The sequence below is a fragment of the Zonotrichia albicollis genome, chromosome 29 (assembly GCF_047830755.1).
Source record: "Zonotrichia albicollis isolate bZonAlb1 chromosome 29, bZonAlb1.hap1, whole genome shotgun sequence".
NCBI classification, from domain to species: Eukaryota; Metazoa; Chordata; class Aves; order Passeriformes; family Passerellidae; genus Zonotrichia; species Zonotrichia albicollis.
Window position 1 is genome coordinate 1,591,548 of NC_133847.1, and position 14,027 is coordinate 1,605,574.

At 42.3% G+C, this 14,027-nt stretch overlaps 1 protein-coding gene across 2 annotated transcripts in view; it reads right to left on the minus strand.

The window, feature by feature from the left end:
- Window positions 1-998: 998 nt before the first annotated feature.
- ELAVL1 (ELAV like RNA binding protein 1) overlaps window positions 999-14,027 on the minus strand; it is a 47,239-nt gene continuing 34,210 nt past the window's right edge. The window contains exons 6-7 of one of the 2 annotated variants that reach the window (XM_074528778.1): window positions 10,588-10,701; window positions 999-9,536 (exon numbers count right to left, since the gene is read on the minus strand). In XM_074528778.1, the coding sequence (XP_074384879.1) occupies window positions 9,212-9,536; window positions 10,588-10,701 (439 nt within the window). In that variant the 3' untranslated portion in view covers window positions 999-9,211. The remainder of the gene's footprint in view (window positions 9,537-10,587; window positions 10,702-14,027) is intronic. The other variant, XM_074528779.1, reaches the window with a different exon arrangement.

Below are 14,027 nucleotides of genomic sequence, written 5' to 3' on the forward strand. Positions count from 1 at the left end.
CAAATTCTGCAAGTCCGGTTAGACCAAGCCCCTCTGTGCCAAGACTGAGAAGCACAAGCTACTTACCACAGCTGCTCACGGGCTGCAAGACAGCCTTGGAGTCCTGCCAGTGCCTCCTCCTCCCATGGCAGCAGAGCTGGAGCCCAGGGCAGGAAGCAGCTCAGCACTGCTCACACTGCCCCAGCTCTGCTCCCAAGCCAAACCACTCCTGCTCTGCTCTCCTCTAGGAGCCTTCTCTTGGGGCAGAATCTGTTCCAACACATTCAAACAGTAGGTTTAACAGGTTTGTTAAAGTAGGTCTAACAGCTCCTCTGATCCTCCTCTCCTACGCCGAGAACACAGGAAGCCTCAAACTTATTTTTATTAAACTGAGTTCTTTGTAAGCTCTAGTTTGAGCATGCTCCTTTGTAAGCATGGAGCTCCAGCCCTGTAGGGAGAAATCAATTCATTCTGGAAAGGTCAACCTTCAGAACGTTATAAAGCACACTTAAAATTCAAATAAAGAAAATCTGTATTTTAACTGTGCCAAATGTGGTTTAAATTAATTTTGATGCAACGAAACATTATTTGCTAATGAGATGTTAGCACAAGTTATGTTCTGACAAACTAGGTTCAGAGTCCCACTTTGCTCATCACTGTTTCTATACATAAACACTTAAAAAAAAAGGACAAAAAAAGGAACTGTGTCACAATGCAAAGAGCAAAACATTGTGATTTATTCACCTTCATTCAGTTGCTCAGATAACACAGATGTGTTAAACCACTCCCAAATGCTCCACTTCCTGCTGTGAGTACAGGAAGAGGCAGAGGACAGTTTAAGGAAAAGAAAGGCAGTTTCAAAAATCAGGATTCTAAAGAAGAGGAGGTATTTAGGGCCCCCCTGACACTGAGCTGGGGAAGCACAAGGGGAATGAAGGGAGGGGGGAAGGCAGCCAAGCTTTCCTGAAATAGCTGCTCACTGCCACTGCTGGGACAGAATCCAGAGCAAGTGCTCTGTCAGCATGACCCAGGACACTTCTCACAGCCATAGTCTTCCCTTTTTTTTTAAGGATAGGAAACAGAGAGAAAAGGGTTCAGACATCTTTCTTGGACATATCAGTTTAACACCTTTTTTCTCCCTCCCTCCCTCTTTTGCTGTTCTGGAAATGAAAGGGGTGAAATTTGGAAGCAGGATACACAAGAGCAGAGCAAGGAGGGGGAACAGTCAAAAGCCAGGGAGTCTGCCAGGAATTCTGCAAGAACCAGAGTCCCTGTCTGGGTGTTAATGGGTCTACACAAACTTTTTTTGTTTGCTTTTAAAAAAAGAGACATTTCTGAGGGGCTAGAACTTCTCACGGCCATGAAGCTTTTCGGAATTTAATATATTTTTTCCTCATGATTTTTCATAGAAGAAAAGCAAGGAAAATACCATAGTGGTCAAAATGAACATGAGCAAAGTGAACCACATGGGATGAACTCTGGTGGAAGGAAAAATGGAGATGGTGCTCCAGCTCCATGCAAAGAAAAACCCAGGAAAGGTCTAAGTCCTGATGAAGCATTCCTGAATACACCAGATGCTGCACATTCAACAATCCACTGATGTAATGTAGGAACAGAAATTCTCAATTCTGCTCTTTACCAATTTAGCTCAACAAATAATTCCATATGGTGAACAGCGCTGAACTGAGAAATTCCCACCACAGAAAAAATAACTGCAAATCTAAAAACTCCTGAGTTGGAAGAGATCCTGAGCTGAGGCAGCACTGCCACACGTTCCATGACATCATACATAAAACACCATCTATCTCTTACTTTACATCATTTTTCTCAGTAAGTCTTTAAGAGAAAAATCGGAGGCAATGTGTCAAAGGTACAACAATTAGCCCAGCTCTCAGAGGGATTATTTCTGCGACTAAAGGACAGGAGGCACCTGCTGAAATGCAGCAGGACAGATTTCAGCTTACCAAAACTAAAAGTTTGTTTTGGTGAAGAAAGGACTGAGACTGGAACCCAGTCTGTGCAGAGCCAGCAGGGTTATATGTGATCCTTCAACCAAAAGGATTTCTGGAGAACACCCCTTACAGAACCTGGCCCAGCCTCACCCAAGGAGCCTGACCTGCACCGATGGTCCCTCCCATGGAATCACAGCTGTCAGGCTGGAAACCCCTCTAAGGCAATGAAGGCCAAGCACCAAGCTGGCAGCAGCACCGTGCTCACCATGGCCCAGGAGCCCTGTGCCACAGGCACGAGCTTTGGAACCCTTCAGGGATGGTGACAACCCTGGCACAACCCACAGAAAACCTTCATCCAGTCTAAACCTCCAATGGGCCAACACGAGGTGTCTCCCCAGGAGCTCCCTGAAGAAGTTTCACACACATTTCTGAGTAACAGTACAGCTGGGCTTTGGGTTTTGTTTAATCAGAAAGGAAAATGTAAGATAAAGACAACAATTTTTCCCCTGAAAAATAAAAAGGAAACTAAGCCCCTGCTTTTAATTCCATCTTTCTAACAAGGCCACAAGTTACAAAATCTTTAGTGGAGGAACCTTGATTGGCCTATTCCTGAACACAGTTCAGATTCTTCTGAAAACATGTCAAATTCCAAACTGCACAATAATAATCCAATTCCTGCAGGGAAAAAAAGACAAAATATGAACAATTAAGTAAAAGCCTAATTCTATTTTGATGTACATCACCCTTCAACAGGGCTCAAGTAAAAGCATCCCAAGTATATTCCAAACAAGTGCTCAACAAAACCAGCCATGAACATGTGGCAAAAGTACAAAAACTCCTTTGCGCTATTAACATAGATAATGTCATTTAAGTCTTAACACCAGTGTAAAATATCTATGAGTTGTTCCATTTAATTTTGAAAATCCATATAGAAAACAATGTTCATAACTCCATCCACAGGATTCTACAAAACTGCTGCTTCATCAACAAATCTTTGAACTGTTTCAATATGAAAACTCATTTTTTTCAAACTGCTCAAAAATCATTGCAGAGAATTTCCAAGCACTTGAATTGAAGCACAACCAAAGTATGAACTTGGTACATTTTTGCAGTTATTTCTAAAATAAGTTAATTTACATAAATCATCTCAAAATAACACAATGGGATTCAACTTCATTTTCGACATTTGGAAAGCAGTGTCATACTTTATTTAAAGTAAACCCATGTAAAAACAAAGTTTAAATGAAAATGGTACCTGAAAAATAAATTATTTGATATAAAACAAATCAATAACTTAAAAACACACTAAATATACAAAATGTGTAACCATATACTGTACAGTATGGAAAGCAATTGATAAAACCTTCTGTCCCACAAACAGATTAATTTATAAACAAAAGATTACATAAGTTAAAGGAAAGGAAATCAATAAAAAGACTAGAAGTACAGTATTATTCAAATTACTCATCAAATAAAGGTTTATCCCAACTTATGTTTCAAATGTCTCAAGTCATTTTCTTCTCAATGACCAAGTGAAAAAGTTCAGCCATACCACTAAAAACTTGCTCAAAAATGTTTAGAAATAAGGAACAACAGTAGGAGAATATTGAGATTCTAAAATGTGAACACAGAAGCAATTTTCCAAGGTTTCAGGTGGCAGTTCTACCATTACTGTTTTCCCATCATTAGCAACAAAAGAGAATTTCAGTGCTGAAAACTCCACTCAACAGAAAAATATTTCTAAACCTTTGTTGCTGTTGGATCGAGTGTGATCTAGAAGGAATCTCCAGAGTTGAATGTCAAACCCACCCATGGGGTGGCGAGTTCTGCTTTAGAGATCATAAAGACTTGGACTGCTTTTAACTCACGTAGGATGAGAAAGCAACACTTTGAGCTTGGTTTGGTTTCACTACATGAGATTACTGCAAACAGCAAGCACTGAGATGGTGCCGTACCTGCTCAAGCTACGAGCGGCCGCTCAGGAATGACCGGCGATTTTCAATCCACCGCTTGTCAGGGAGGCACGGCCTCTTCTGAGCGACAGGGAGGAACTGAGACCCTTTTTATGAACTCCACATGTTTCATTTTTTATATTAGTAAGGAGAAACCCAGTAATAATAAATACAATAATCAGAGAAAATAGCCACTGGCCTCTTGAGCTCTGGATTTATCCATCCTACTGTGCTGAGCAGCCAACCTTGAGAAGTGCAGAGCTACGTTAGAGGAACTTGCCGAAGGCACAAAAAGACTCTCCTGCTTCCAAATAGAGATTAAAATACCTCAGGTGACAAATTCAGCTCTTGGAAAATAAAAACAAAATGAGAAAAAGCCAAAACACAAGTGCAGCTCCACTCAGAGAGCTCAAGGGGTTGGTGTTTCTTTATGCTAAAGGTGAATTTGGTCCCTTCCCTCTAAAGCTATTTGTAGATGCCTAAATGTAGAAATGGAACAATAAGGTGCTTCATTGACAGAGTTAAAAAGAACACATTTCTTCAATATGGAACTAAAAAATACGGTGACCTTCTGACAGAGGCAGCCTCCAGACAAACTGCTCCATGTTTATGTGACTGAACCAGGCTACCAGCAGCTCACAAGAGCTGTGTGTTAAAAATCTCCCACAAACTCTAACCTTCTGCAGGCAGAGCTATCAGAGGAGCTACTTTAAATAAACAGTTTATCACATGACCTGTATATTGTGTTAGAAAAGTAAACATGGGGACTTTCTCCGAGTTTGTTCTTTTAAAGTACATATGTAATGATAAAACTATCCAAAAGGAACTTGAGTTATTGTCATTTAAAATGCACTGAAAAAAAAAAATCTCCTGAAATATTTGAAGAATTTCTACTTTATTGACCTGACCCAGAACACTAAAGCAACACAGAATTGTAACTAATGTTGAAGGACCTCAAGGATTATTCATTTTCCAAACTCAGCCTTAAAAGAATGGATCACTTTTACTGTTAATTCATCATTTGGTTTTGACTGCTGGATATTCTTTCTATAAATGATACCAAGTTTTTTAAAAACTTTTTTAAAAAAGATTTTTAACTGCTTTTTATAAATAACATTACTGCAATGTTCAATCCCCCTATAAAAATAGGTGTCCTTTCCATGCAAACAGCCTTTGGTCATCTGGACAAGGGCAAGTGACCAAACACTGACCAACCAGTGTTCACTGTGGTGACAATTTATCCTGCTCCAGTGACTTGTCTCTGGATTTTCCATGGTTTTCATACTCACATGATACAGATGTACAAAAAACATATCCAAGCAAATGGAAGGAAGAGCTGTGTGGCCACACACCCCACTGTGGTGATGTGACATCTCCCCTCACCTTAGAGCTGGATCCTGAAGCCTTCCCCAGTCCCAGAGCTAGAACAGATGCAGGGACTGGCAGAGGAAGGCTCAGGAGGCAGCAGTAACTGCACTGGCCAGTCTCTGACAGGAGAGTGGAGCAGCTCAAGTAAACCAAATTTTATGACAATGCAGCTTGAAGAATAGAATAAAATAAAATAAATCCAACACTTCAGTGCACAGACACCATCTAACAGGCAATCACTGAGAACTGAACACACTGAGCTGTTCTGATTCTGCTCATGTCTGGATTTCTGGTGTTGCCATCCCCTCACCTGAAGGATCTGCATGTGCCTTTGCCTGCTCACACCAAGCACATACAGAGATTCCTCTTCCACATTTCTGTGGGATTGCCCTATCTGCTGATGGTTAACAGGAGGTTTACAGGTGCTGAGGCTCATGGCCAGCGTTCTGCACTGGGGTGAATTCCATTCATGTGGACATCTGAGAAGCAAATGCAGTGACTCCCCTCAGCATCTACACATGAGACCCTGAGACAGCAGCATGAACAACTGTGTTTTCAGCAGAAATTACACCTGCTCCTTCAGAACCTACACCAGGGGCTGTCCCAAGAGACTCTTAACCTACTCTAAAGGACCCCAAAACACTCCCACCTCAGCTGCTCCTCTAGCACATCTCACAGCACAGACCAAAAAATTCAGGTCTCCAGAATCTGATTAGCACATCCCAGTCCAGCAATGAAGACTTTCCAGAACTCTCTACCTCAGTGAGAATTGCTCACAACGAGCAATGTGAGACCCCTGCTTTGAGACAGCCTTTGGTTCTAAGTTCCTGTAAGTGCTTACTGATAGAGGCATCACCTGATAGAAACACCTGGCTTCCACCAAATGGATGGATGAAAAAGCTGAGCACTCTGAGAATTAAAAGGCCAAAAACTCTCTTGAAACAGGTCTGTTCAAGTGAGAGCTTCAAAGCAGGGTGAGGAGGAAATCAGTTGCTCCGGCCTTTTGGGCAGAAAAACTCCTGGTAGATGTCTTGTTAGACTTTAGTTTCCAACCCCAGAAGCTTCCTTTTGTTCTTTACTAGTAGGATGCACAAGCATTTTGGTTTAGGACCAAAAGCATCCAGTATACATACACAATTTTTTCTGGACTTCAGCTATTTATGCCAAGATTTTACTGACTGTTAGAATAGCACAAATTATATACTACTTCTGGTATCAGCTCTGGATAATAGCAGGAGTTTTTCCTCTTTTCCTGACTCGAGGAGCAGTGCTTTGCTCATAGCAATTGCCTGAAAATTATCAAAGCAACTATCAAAGAAAGCTGGAATCAGACCTTTCCTAAAAGAGATTGTTGTAGTAGCAGTACAAAACCATATCCTGCACTTACCTAGCAAAGAATGAGAGATGGAAAAATAGGGAAGCAGTGGAAAAAGAAAGGAACAGTGATGCCAGAGAGCATTCAAGAGAAGGGGGTTCTTCAAAAGTGGCAGCACAGCAATGTGCTGCTGCCATGGCCAGTGTGCTTGGAACCAGTACTGACAGAGTCATGTTTAGGGGTCACTCCTGCAAGTCTGAACCCCCACTAAATATTGTGATAAACAGCAGCTCCCATTTTAGTTTAGCAGCAAATTTATCTTAAATGGAATAAAACAAGAGAGAATGACAGGAACTGGGAATGACTACAGCCCACTCCTGTGGAACAGGACAGTGCAGGTTCAACAATGATGGGACATGTAAGAGAACTTCTCTGTACTACACAGCTTTAACTTGGGAGGATGCCCAGAGAGCTTCCCAAGCTCTCCTTGTACGCAGAAAGGAAATAATCATAGACATGGTAAATGGATGGTGATGAACTGGTGGAAGGAAACCTCTGACAGCCAAGAGCAGCTCTGGGGGCTGGGAATGGCCTGGCTGCTGTGTCACAGTCACTGTTCCACCGAGCATCTCAAGAGATGGGGAGGGAACAGGCTGGCAGGAGAGGCAAGGTTGGATGCTTTAACAGGAAAAATCCCACCTGCATTCACTGCACACATGCTCAGACTCAGTGGAAGGCTGCTCGCTGGGCCAAGGCCTATCTGTAGGGTTTAGATATGTCCTGGGCAGGTCCAGGAACATCAGCAGCTGCCACAGGTCCTCCCTGGAGCTGGGCACCAGCTCAGCCACATGTGGAGGCTGAGGGAGCCCTCAGGCTGTGCAGACCCCATGGCAGGGAGAGGACAAGGAGAGGACAAACGGCGGCAAGCAGAAGGCAAGGTCAGCTGGGGATGGAGTGAGACGAGCAGGCAGCATGGACTGGCCTCTCGAGTTTGGGAATGAACTCTGGGGCTGGTAGAGATCCAGGCAAAACAAGGAGACACTGCATTAATCTGCCACAGACCTCATTTCCACACCTGCCCTGCCTACATTAACACCAGAGCCAAGTCTCTAGCTGTGCACAGCAGCTCACACACCTGTACAGGCATGGTCAGCTTCCCCAGTGTCCTACCCAAGCACACCTGAGGGTTACACCAGTCTGTGACACTCATTTCTATGTGACAGATTTATTGTGGTGCTTGTTTCAAAACTCTTTTCTTCTACTCATCTGTCAAAGCAGTAAATTAAAATTCTCTCAAAGCCGAGCTACAGTTCCTTAAACAGCACTCTGAAAGCTGGACACTTTGTGCAATACTTAGCAAAAAAAAGAACAGAAAATAAAAAACAAAACAAAATTTGAGCAAAACAAAATCAAATTTAATGTTCTTAAATGCAAAAGTAAAAACAAACAAAAAACACAAAAAAGCAAAAGAAAATTAACAGAAACAGAACAACTCAAAGTTTCAAGGCAGTCTGCAGAAAACCTGGGGGATTAATCTTTAAATCTACAAATCAAAGGGGTTTTTTGGTTAATATCTAACTTGCAAGTTGTAAGTACTTTTCTGCTGAGTGTTCAGTAAGTAAAGCTAGTTGTCAAAACAAAATCCTATTAAAATAGAAAAACTAGCACTCATTAGAAGGGATGCGAGAAATACAATGCTCAAATGTTTATAACTGGTTTTTCTTTACAAAATAGAACTGCCAAAGGAATTCCAACTACAATGATCTTGGAAAATGAGTAAGTATCTTGCTGCATTATAATGTACCAGTAAGTAGTGCACCATGCATTAAATATTTGGACAGAAGAGATTCAGTCTGATAAAGTAGCAACATATATTCACACTTGCTTTTTTGGAGTTTCATTTTGACTCTGAAATCTTCCTGGAGTTTCTCTGAAACTCTTTGGTCCATTCCTCTCAAAGTGGGTTTTAAAAGTCACATTTCTAAAACCTGTGAATTGGACAGCTTGGCCACTGCTCAGTGTGCAACTTACCTCCTCAATGGTGTTAAAAGTTAGGCTGGCATGCTACTACTTACAAGACCTTGACTTTAAAAAGCCTGATCCTCAACTAGACACAGAGTAATGAATATTAATTTATCAAACAATTTACTGTCAACTAAAACATTAGTATTTCTCAACTTTTCTTCCATACTACTGAAACTGAGGGAGAACAAAAGGACAGGGGGATGGGTAGGAAGAACAACATAAACCCAAAGAAAATCAATGAATTCAGCCTGATATTTTTCAGAAAATTCCAGTTTTTGCAAACAACATTCAATGAAACAAATGTTAGTCTCATAAGTGAAAGCATGCTTCAATTTTACCACCATCCAGAGGGTCTAGTTAATGCAATCTACTTAAGATTTCAGGGGATTTTTAACATGTTTTAAATGAAATAACTTAAAGGAACTTAAAATTGGTCTAACATTGTGGGATTTCAAACATTTGAACATGTCAGTTGCATCCCAGAATATAAAACCTTTTCACTTCTCATTTAGACTAAGACAAACACTTGTGAAAATTGGCGCAAAATGAGTTTTACACTAACAAAAATGTTTCAACTTCTGTCACTCCATTATCTATTCCATACAAAAAGCACGAGCAAGTTATTTGTGGGACTTGTTGGTTTTGAAGGAAACCTGTAAGATTTTGTCCCCCAGGCGGTAGCCATTAAGACTTGCTATGGCCATTGCAGCTTCTTCATAGTTTGTCATGGTCACAAAACCAAAACCTTTGCACTTGTTGGTGTTGAAATCTCGAATAACTTTCACATTGGTAACCGCACCAAAGGGGCCAAACATCTGCCAGAGGATTCCCTCATCAGCATCTTGACCAAGGTTGTAGATGAAGATACACCAGCCAGAAGATGCGTTTCCTGGAACATTTACACCAGAAAGCCCACTCATGTGATCTACACCCATAGGAGAGAACCTAGCAAATAAAAAGCACAATATTTCATGTTCAATTAAGCAAATTAACTTGAATGGGAAGCAACTGAGAATGAATATTTTATACATGGCACATCAAAACCGCCACATAAATGTTTCCCCATTCAAATTGACAATCAAATTGACAGCTGCCAGAAAAAAAAAAGTTAAGTATTCCAACTGCTTTATCAACAGGGAACTATCCTTAGAAATAGGCAAGGAACAGGCAAGGCAAGATTACATAATCACCTTCCCAGGGGAGCTGGATGGATGCCTGAGCTCAGCCAGGCCGCTCTGAGTGTCCAGGGCATTGCTGCAGAACTGCTTGAGTTCAGGGGCACAGGCAGCACCTCCCAGAGGCCCCAGGCACCTCCCACTTATTGCACAGAAGGAGATTTTCTTTCACCCCATGCTCCTTTTCTTGCCTCTAAAAGAACATGCTGGGAAACTCTTTAAGTTAAAGAGTTTCTTTGGATTTGTTGGGGCAGGGGATGAGTGTTCTGGGTTCTTGGGAGTAGAGATTGTATGTATTAATTTCCTCTTTTGTGAAGCAGAACAAAACCTACTCCCTTTCCACCCAAAGGCAGCAGGTGCAGGCAAACACTCACAACATGAGCAGGCTCAGTGCAGTTTTATTATTCCAGTGTGTATGGATGGTTTTAATAATTTTTCCAGGAAAACTCAGATCTGACTTTACTGAACTCGATTTTTAAAACCACCTACCCATTCTTCCTGAATCCTGCCTCCTTCACAATACCTCAGCAGGATTCATGCATAACAAAAAGCAAAAATCTTCTCCTTTTTATGTCTCGTTTTGTATTAATTTATTTTCCCTAAAACCCACATTTCTAATTCCCCTTTATTCTATTTCTGGCCTAAACTCCAGAAAATCAAAGCTTCTGAATATTTTAGTGCAATATTAGGGTTGCACAGCTAAGCACTCAAAGGCCAGGAAATGTGAAAGTTAATGTCAAAAACGCACTTTGAACCCTTGTGCTTATTTATTATTTAAAAATATGAGGTCATGTGATCATAGAAATATAATGATACTATACCAGGGGTTCCCAAATTGAGGTGTACCACTGGTGATTTGCAAACCCCTTAAAAGCGGTACACGAGCTGCTCTCTGCCAAGAGCAGGGCGGTGGCAGATCCTGATTCTCTGCTGACCTGGAGGAAACAGGGAAGGGATGTCTGGGCAGTGAATGCTGCAGAAAGTGCCAAATGCTTCCCCTCTGACTCTTTCTTGCCCTGCATCAAGGAGCTGCTGCTGCCTTTCTTGAGGAGGGAGGGCTCGAGGAGTACGGGGAGGGAGGGGAGCAGAGGGATGGCAGTGCACACTCACACACACACACACACAGTGCATTCACACACCAGAACCACTCAGTGCCCATCTCCCCCAGGCTCTCTGGTGCCCAGAGCTCCCTGCCTTGGACACCTGAGCTGCTGGACTCTCCTGTCCCCAGAGCAAGTGTCACTCCATCCCTCCCTCGCTGCTGCTCTGCAGCCCTGGGGCTCCCGGAGCACAATGGCACTGCTGAGCTGCAGCACCTCACTGACAGCCAGCCCCACGAAAAAACAAGTTTGGGAAGCCTTGTACTACAGCCAAACTGAAAAAGCAGTTAGAAGTACCACAAGGTGAATGAGACATACCAACCCGTATGATCTGATGAAGAGGTGACACATCTGGTATTTCTTTTGGCTTTGTATAAAAACGTTCCTGTGCGTGCATGCTTGATACACTTACTTGTTCTGACAGACACCTTCAGTTGTGTAGCTTCTTTCCAAGTGAGTAATAATCTGGTAGGATGAATTTATCTTAATATCTGTCAAGTTTCCATCTCAACAGATCACCAGTCCTGAATCCCTTCTCAAACCACTGAGCTCAGAATTGCCTGACGTTGGTTCCAGCAGTCACTATAGCTCTGCCCCTGCCTGCTCCAAAGGCTCAGGCTCTGCCCAGGAGCCCAGGTAACACCAAATCATGATACTGCATATCCCAAGCAATCACTTGTAGAAGAGCAATGGTGTTAAATGCAAGAAAACAAATCTAAATGCTTGTTACAGAAAAATAATTTAAAATACCAAGTACCTCTGCTTTTGGATACATTTATCTTCAAACAGATTGTCCTCTCTTCCTGCTTTGTTTCACAAAAATGTTACAGGTTTATTAAAATACCCAAACCAAACAAAACAGGGTAAAACCAAAGAAGTCCCTTGAAAGATTAGAAAAGTAATTAAAAAAAACCAAACAACCAACCTGTAGGAAATACTATTCAGCTAATCTGATGAATGTCTGCTCTCACTCTGCACAAGAGGGACCCCAGATCTCTCACTCAGCCCAGGGTAACAGCGTGCATGAGCAGGGCTGGAGCAGCTGACACACAGCTCCCTGTCCCACCAGGACACATTTTTGTGGCCACGCCAATTGAAGATGACCTTTAGGAAGTTACACTTATTAAGGATGTTTAAAAGAATGCCCTACACTATGGCAAACACAAAGACCAACCGAGATCCAGGATGTTTCAGAGAAAGGGGTTTTACAATTCCTTTAATACTGTAATTTGAACAACCTCAGCATTAGCACACTTATAGCTGGTGTTCTCATTTCTGTTGAAATTATTTTTATACTGTCTCCTCCACACTGCTTTTTCAACCCTCCCAAAGAGTCTGTAGCCAGTGTTATTTGTGGATGGTTCTTTCCAGCCATGCTAACCTAATAAGCCACATCTTGGGGCATTAGGTATCAACAAGAGTGCATTTTCCATCGTAACTCTTTTTCACTTTATAAGCTTCTTGTTTCTATCAATGACCTCTTGCTCCCTCTGTCATTAGACAGACAGCCTGCTTTGTTTAACAGATTTTGAGATTAGATTAACTCACTGGAGGATGTAATCTCAGAAATGACAGTCCTAAATGAAAGCAGTTTCTTTTTAGGTCTATGCAAGTCCTATAAATTCTTTTCATAGAACCACAGAAACTCCTGAGCTGGGAGGGACCCTCAGGGATGATCAACCCAGCCCCTGTCCCTGCACAGCCACCCCAACAGCCCCACCCTGAGCAGCCCTGGGAGCTCCTGCAGCTCTGGCAGCCTTGGCACCATTCCCTGGGCAGCCTGGGCAGTGCCCAGCAGCCTCGGGGGGCAGAACCTTGCCCTAATATCCAACCTAAACCTCCCCTAACATAGCTTTGTGCTGGTTTTGCTGAACTCTTTTGCCTGCACTCTGAGGACAGTTCCATACAGCACCACAGGTGGGATGCCAATAAGCAGGAACATTAGTTTTAATCCCAGTCTGTGTTGCCATTGCACTTGAGCTTGGCAGCTTTTTATTTTTTAATTGTTCCACAAAGAGCAGCTCAGCTACACTGACAATGTCCTTCTGACAAGCAACTTTTCCTGCTGTCTTTGTTACAGACAGAAAAGATCTGCTGTGGCCAACACAAATCTTGTTGAGAACTCAGGGACACAAGCTCTAAGCCTGAAAAAAAATCATGGTGTTGGGTCAAACAACCACGTAAGGAAGAACAAAAACAACTGGGATTTCACTCCCATATTCTTCCAGAATTTTGATGAAATGCTACTCTGGATGAAATGGCTTGTACTCAGTACACACAGCTTGCATCCAAATTATACATTGGTTTAAAACTGAAAATTTAAACAATTTCACTGGAATGATACCAAGCAGGTGTAGAGGAGCGGTCTGAGCAATCTTATCACTGGCAGGGTTAAACAGTCCTCTTTCCATGTCCCTGTGAATCTAAGAACTATCAGAAATGGCTCCCCTTCAGGCACTCAGGGCAGATTCAGGGCAGAACTCATGGGCTGATACTGGCAGAGTTATGCCCATTACAGGAACTGGGAACTGGCTCCAACCCTGAACAAGTGTGAAAGCACTATCAGCTGAACTGGCAATAACTGAGGTTTGTTGTTCTACTATAAAGCTCTAGTGAGCTGCAAAAGCACAGCACTTCCAGGGGCCCTGAGCAGCCTCCTCATGCTACAGGAGCTAAACCCCTCCATTTCATCACAGTTCAGCACCTGGAGATCTGCTATTTTCTTTAAGTAAACAAATCTTACACTCTAAGGAAACCCCCACCCCAGATGTGTTATCTGTCCTCCAGACAAGCTCATGCTGTGGCATCATTCCCTCTGGATGGAAGCAGAGAGCCTGGTCTTTGAATTAGTCCAGAATCCAGTGGGACACAGCCCTAAGACCAGCTCCTGATGTGAGCCACAAACACCACAGGAACTCAAAAGGATTAAAAGAACATTAAACAAAGGGTTGGAGAAATATCTGTAGGAAATTAATAATTACAAATTAGATACTAAAGGTTTAATCCTGGATTTATAGGGATTATGATGAAATGAGATGAAATGTAATCAAAATATCAGGTTACGTATTCAATCTCTGTGGAGCAGAGATCACAACTTTAATTTATACAGACTGTGGGCTCTGTGGAAGCTGCTTATCCATTCATCCTGTCTTGTTCACTAC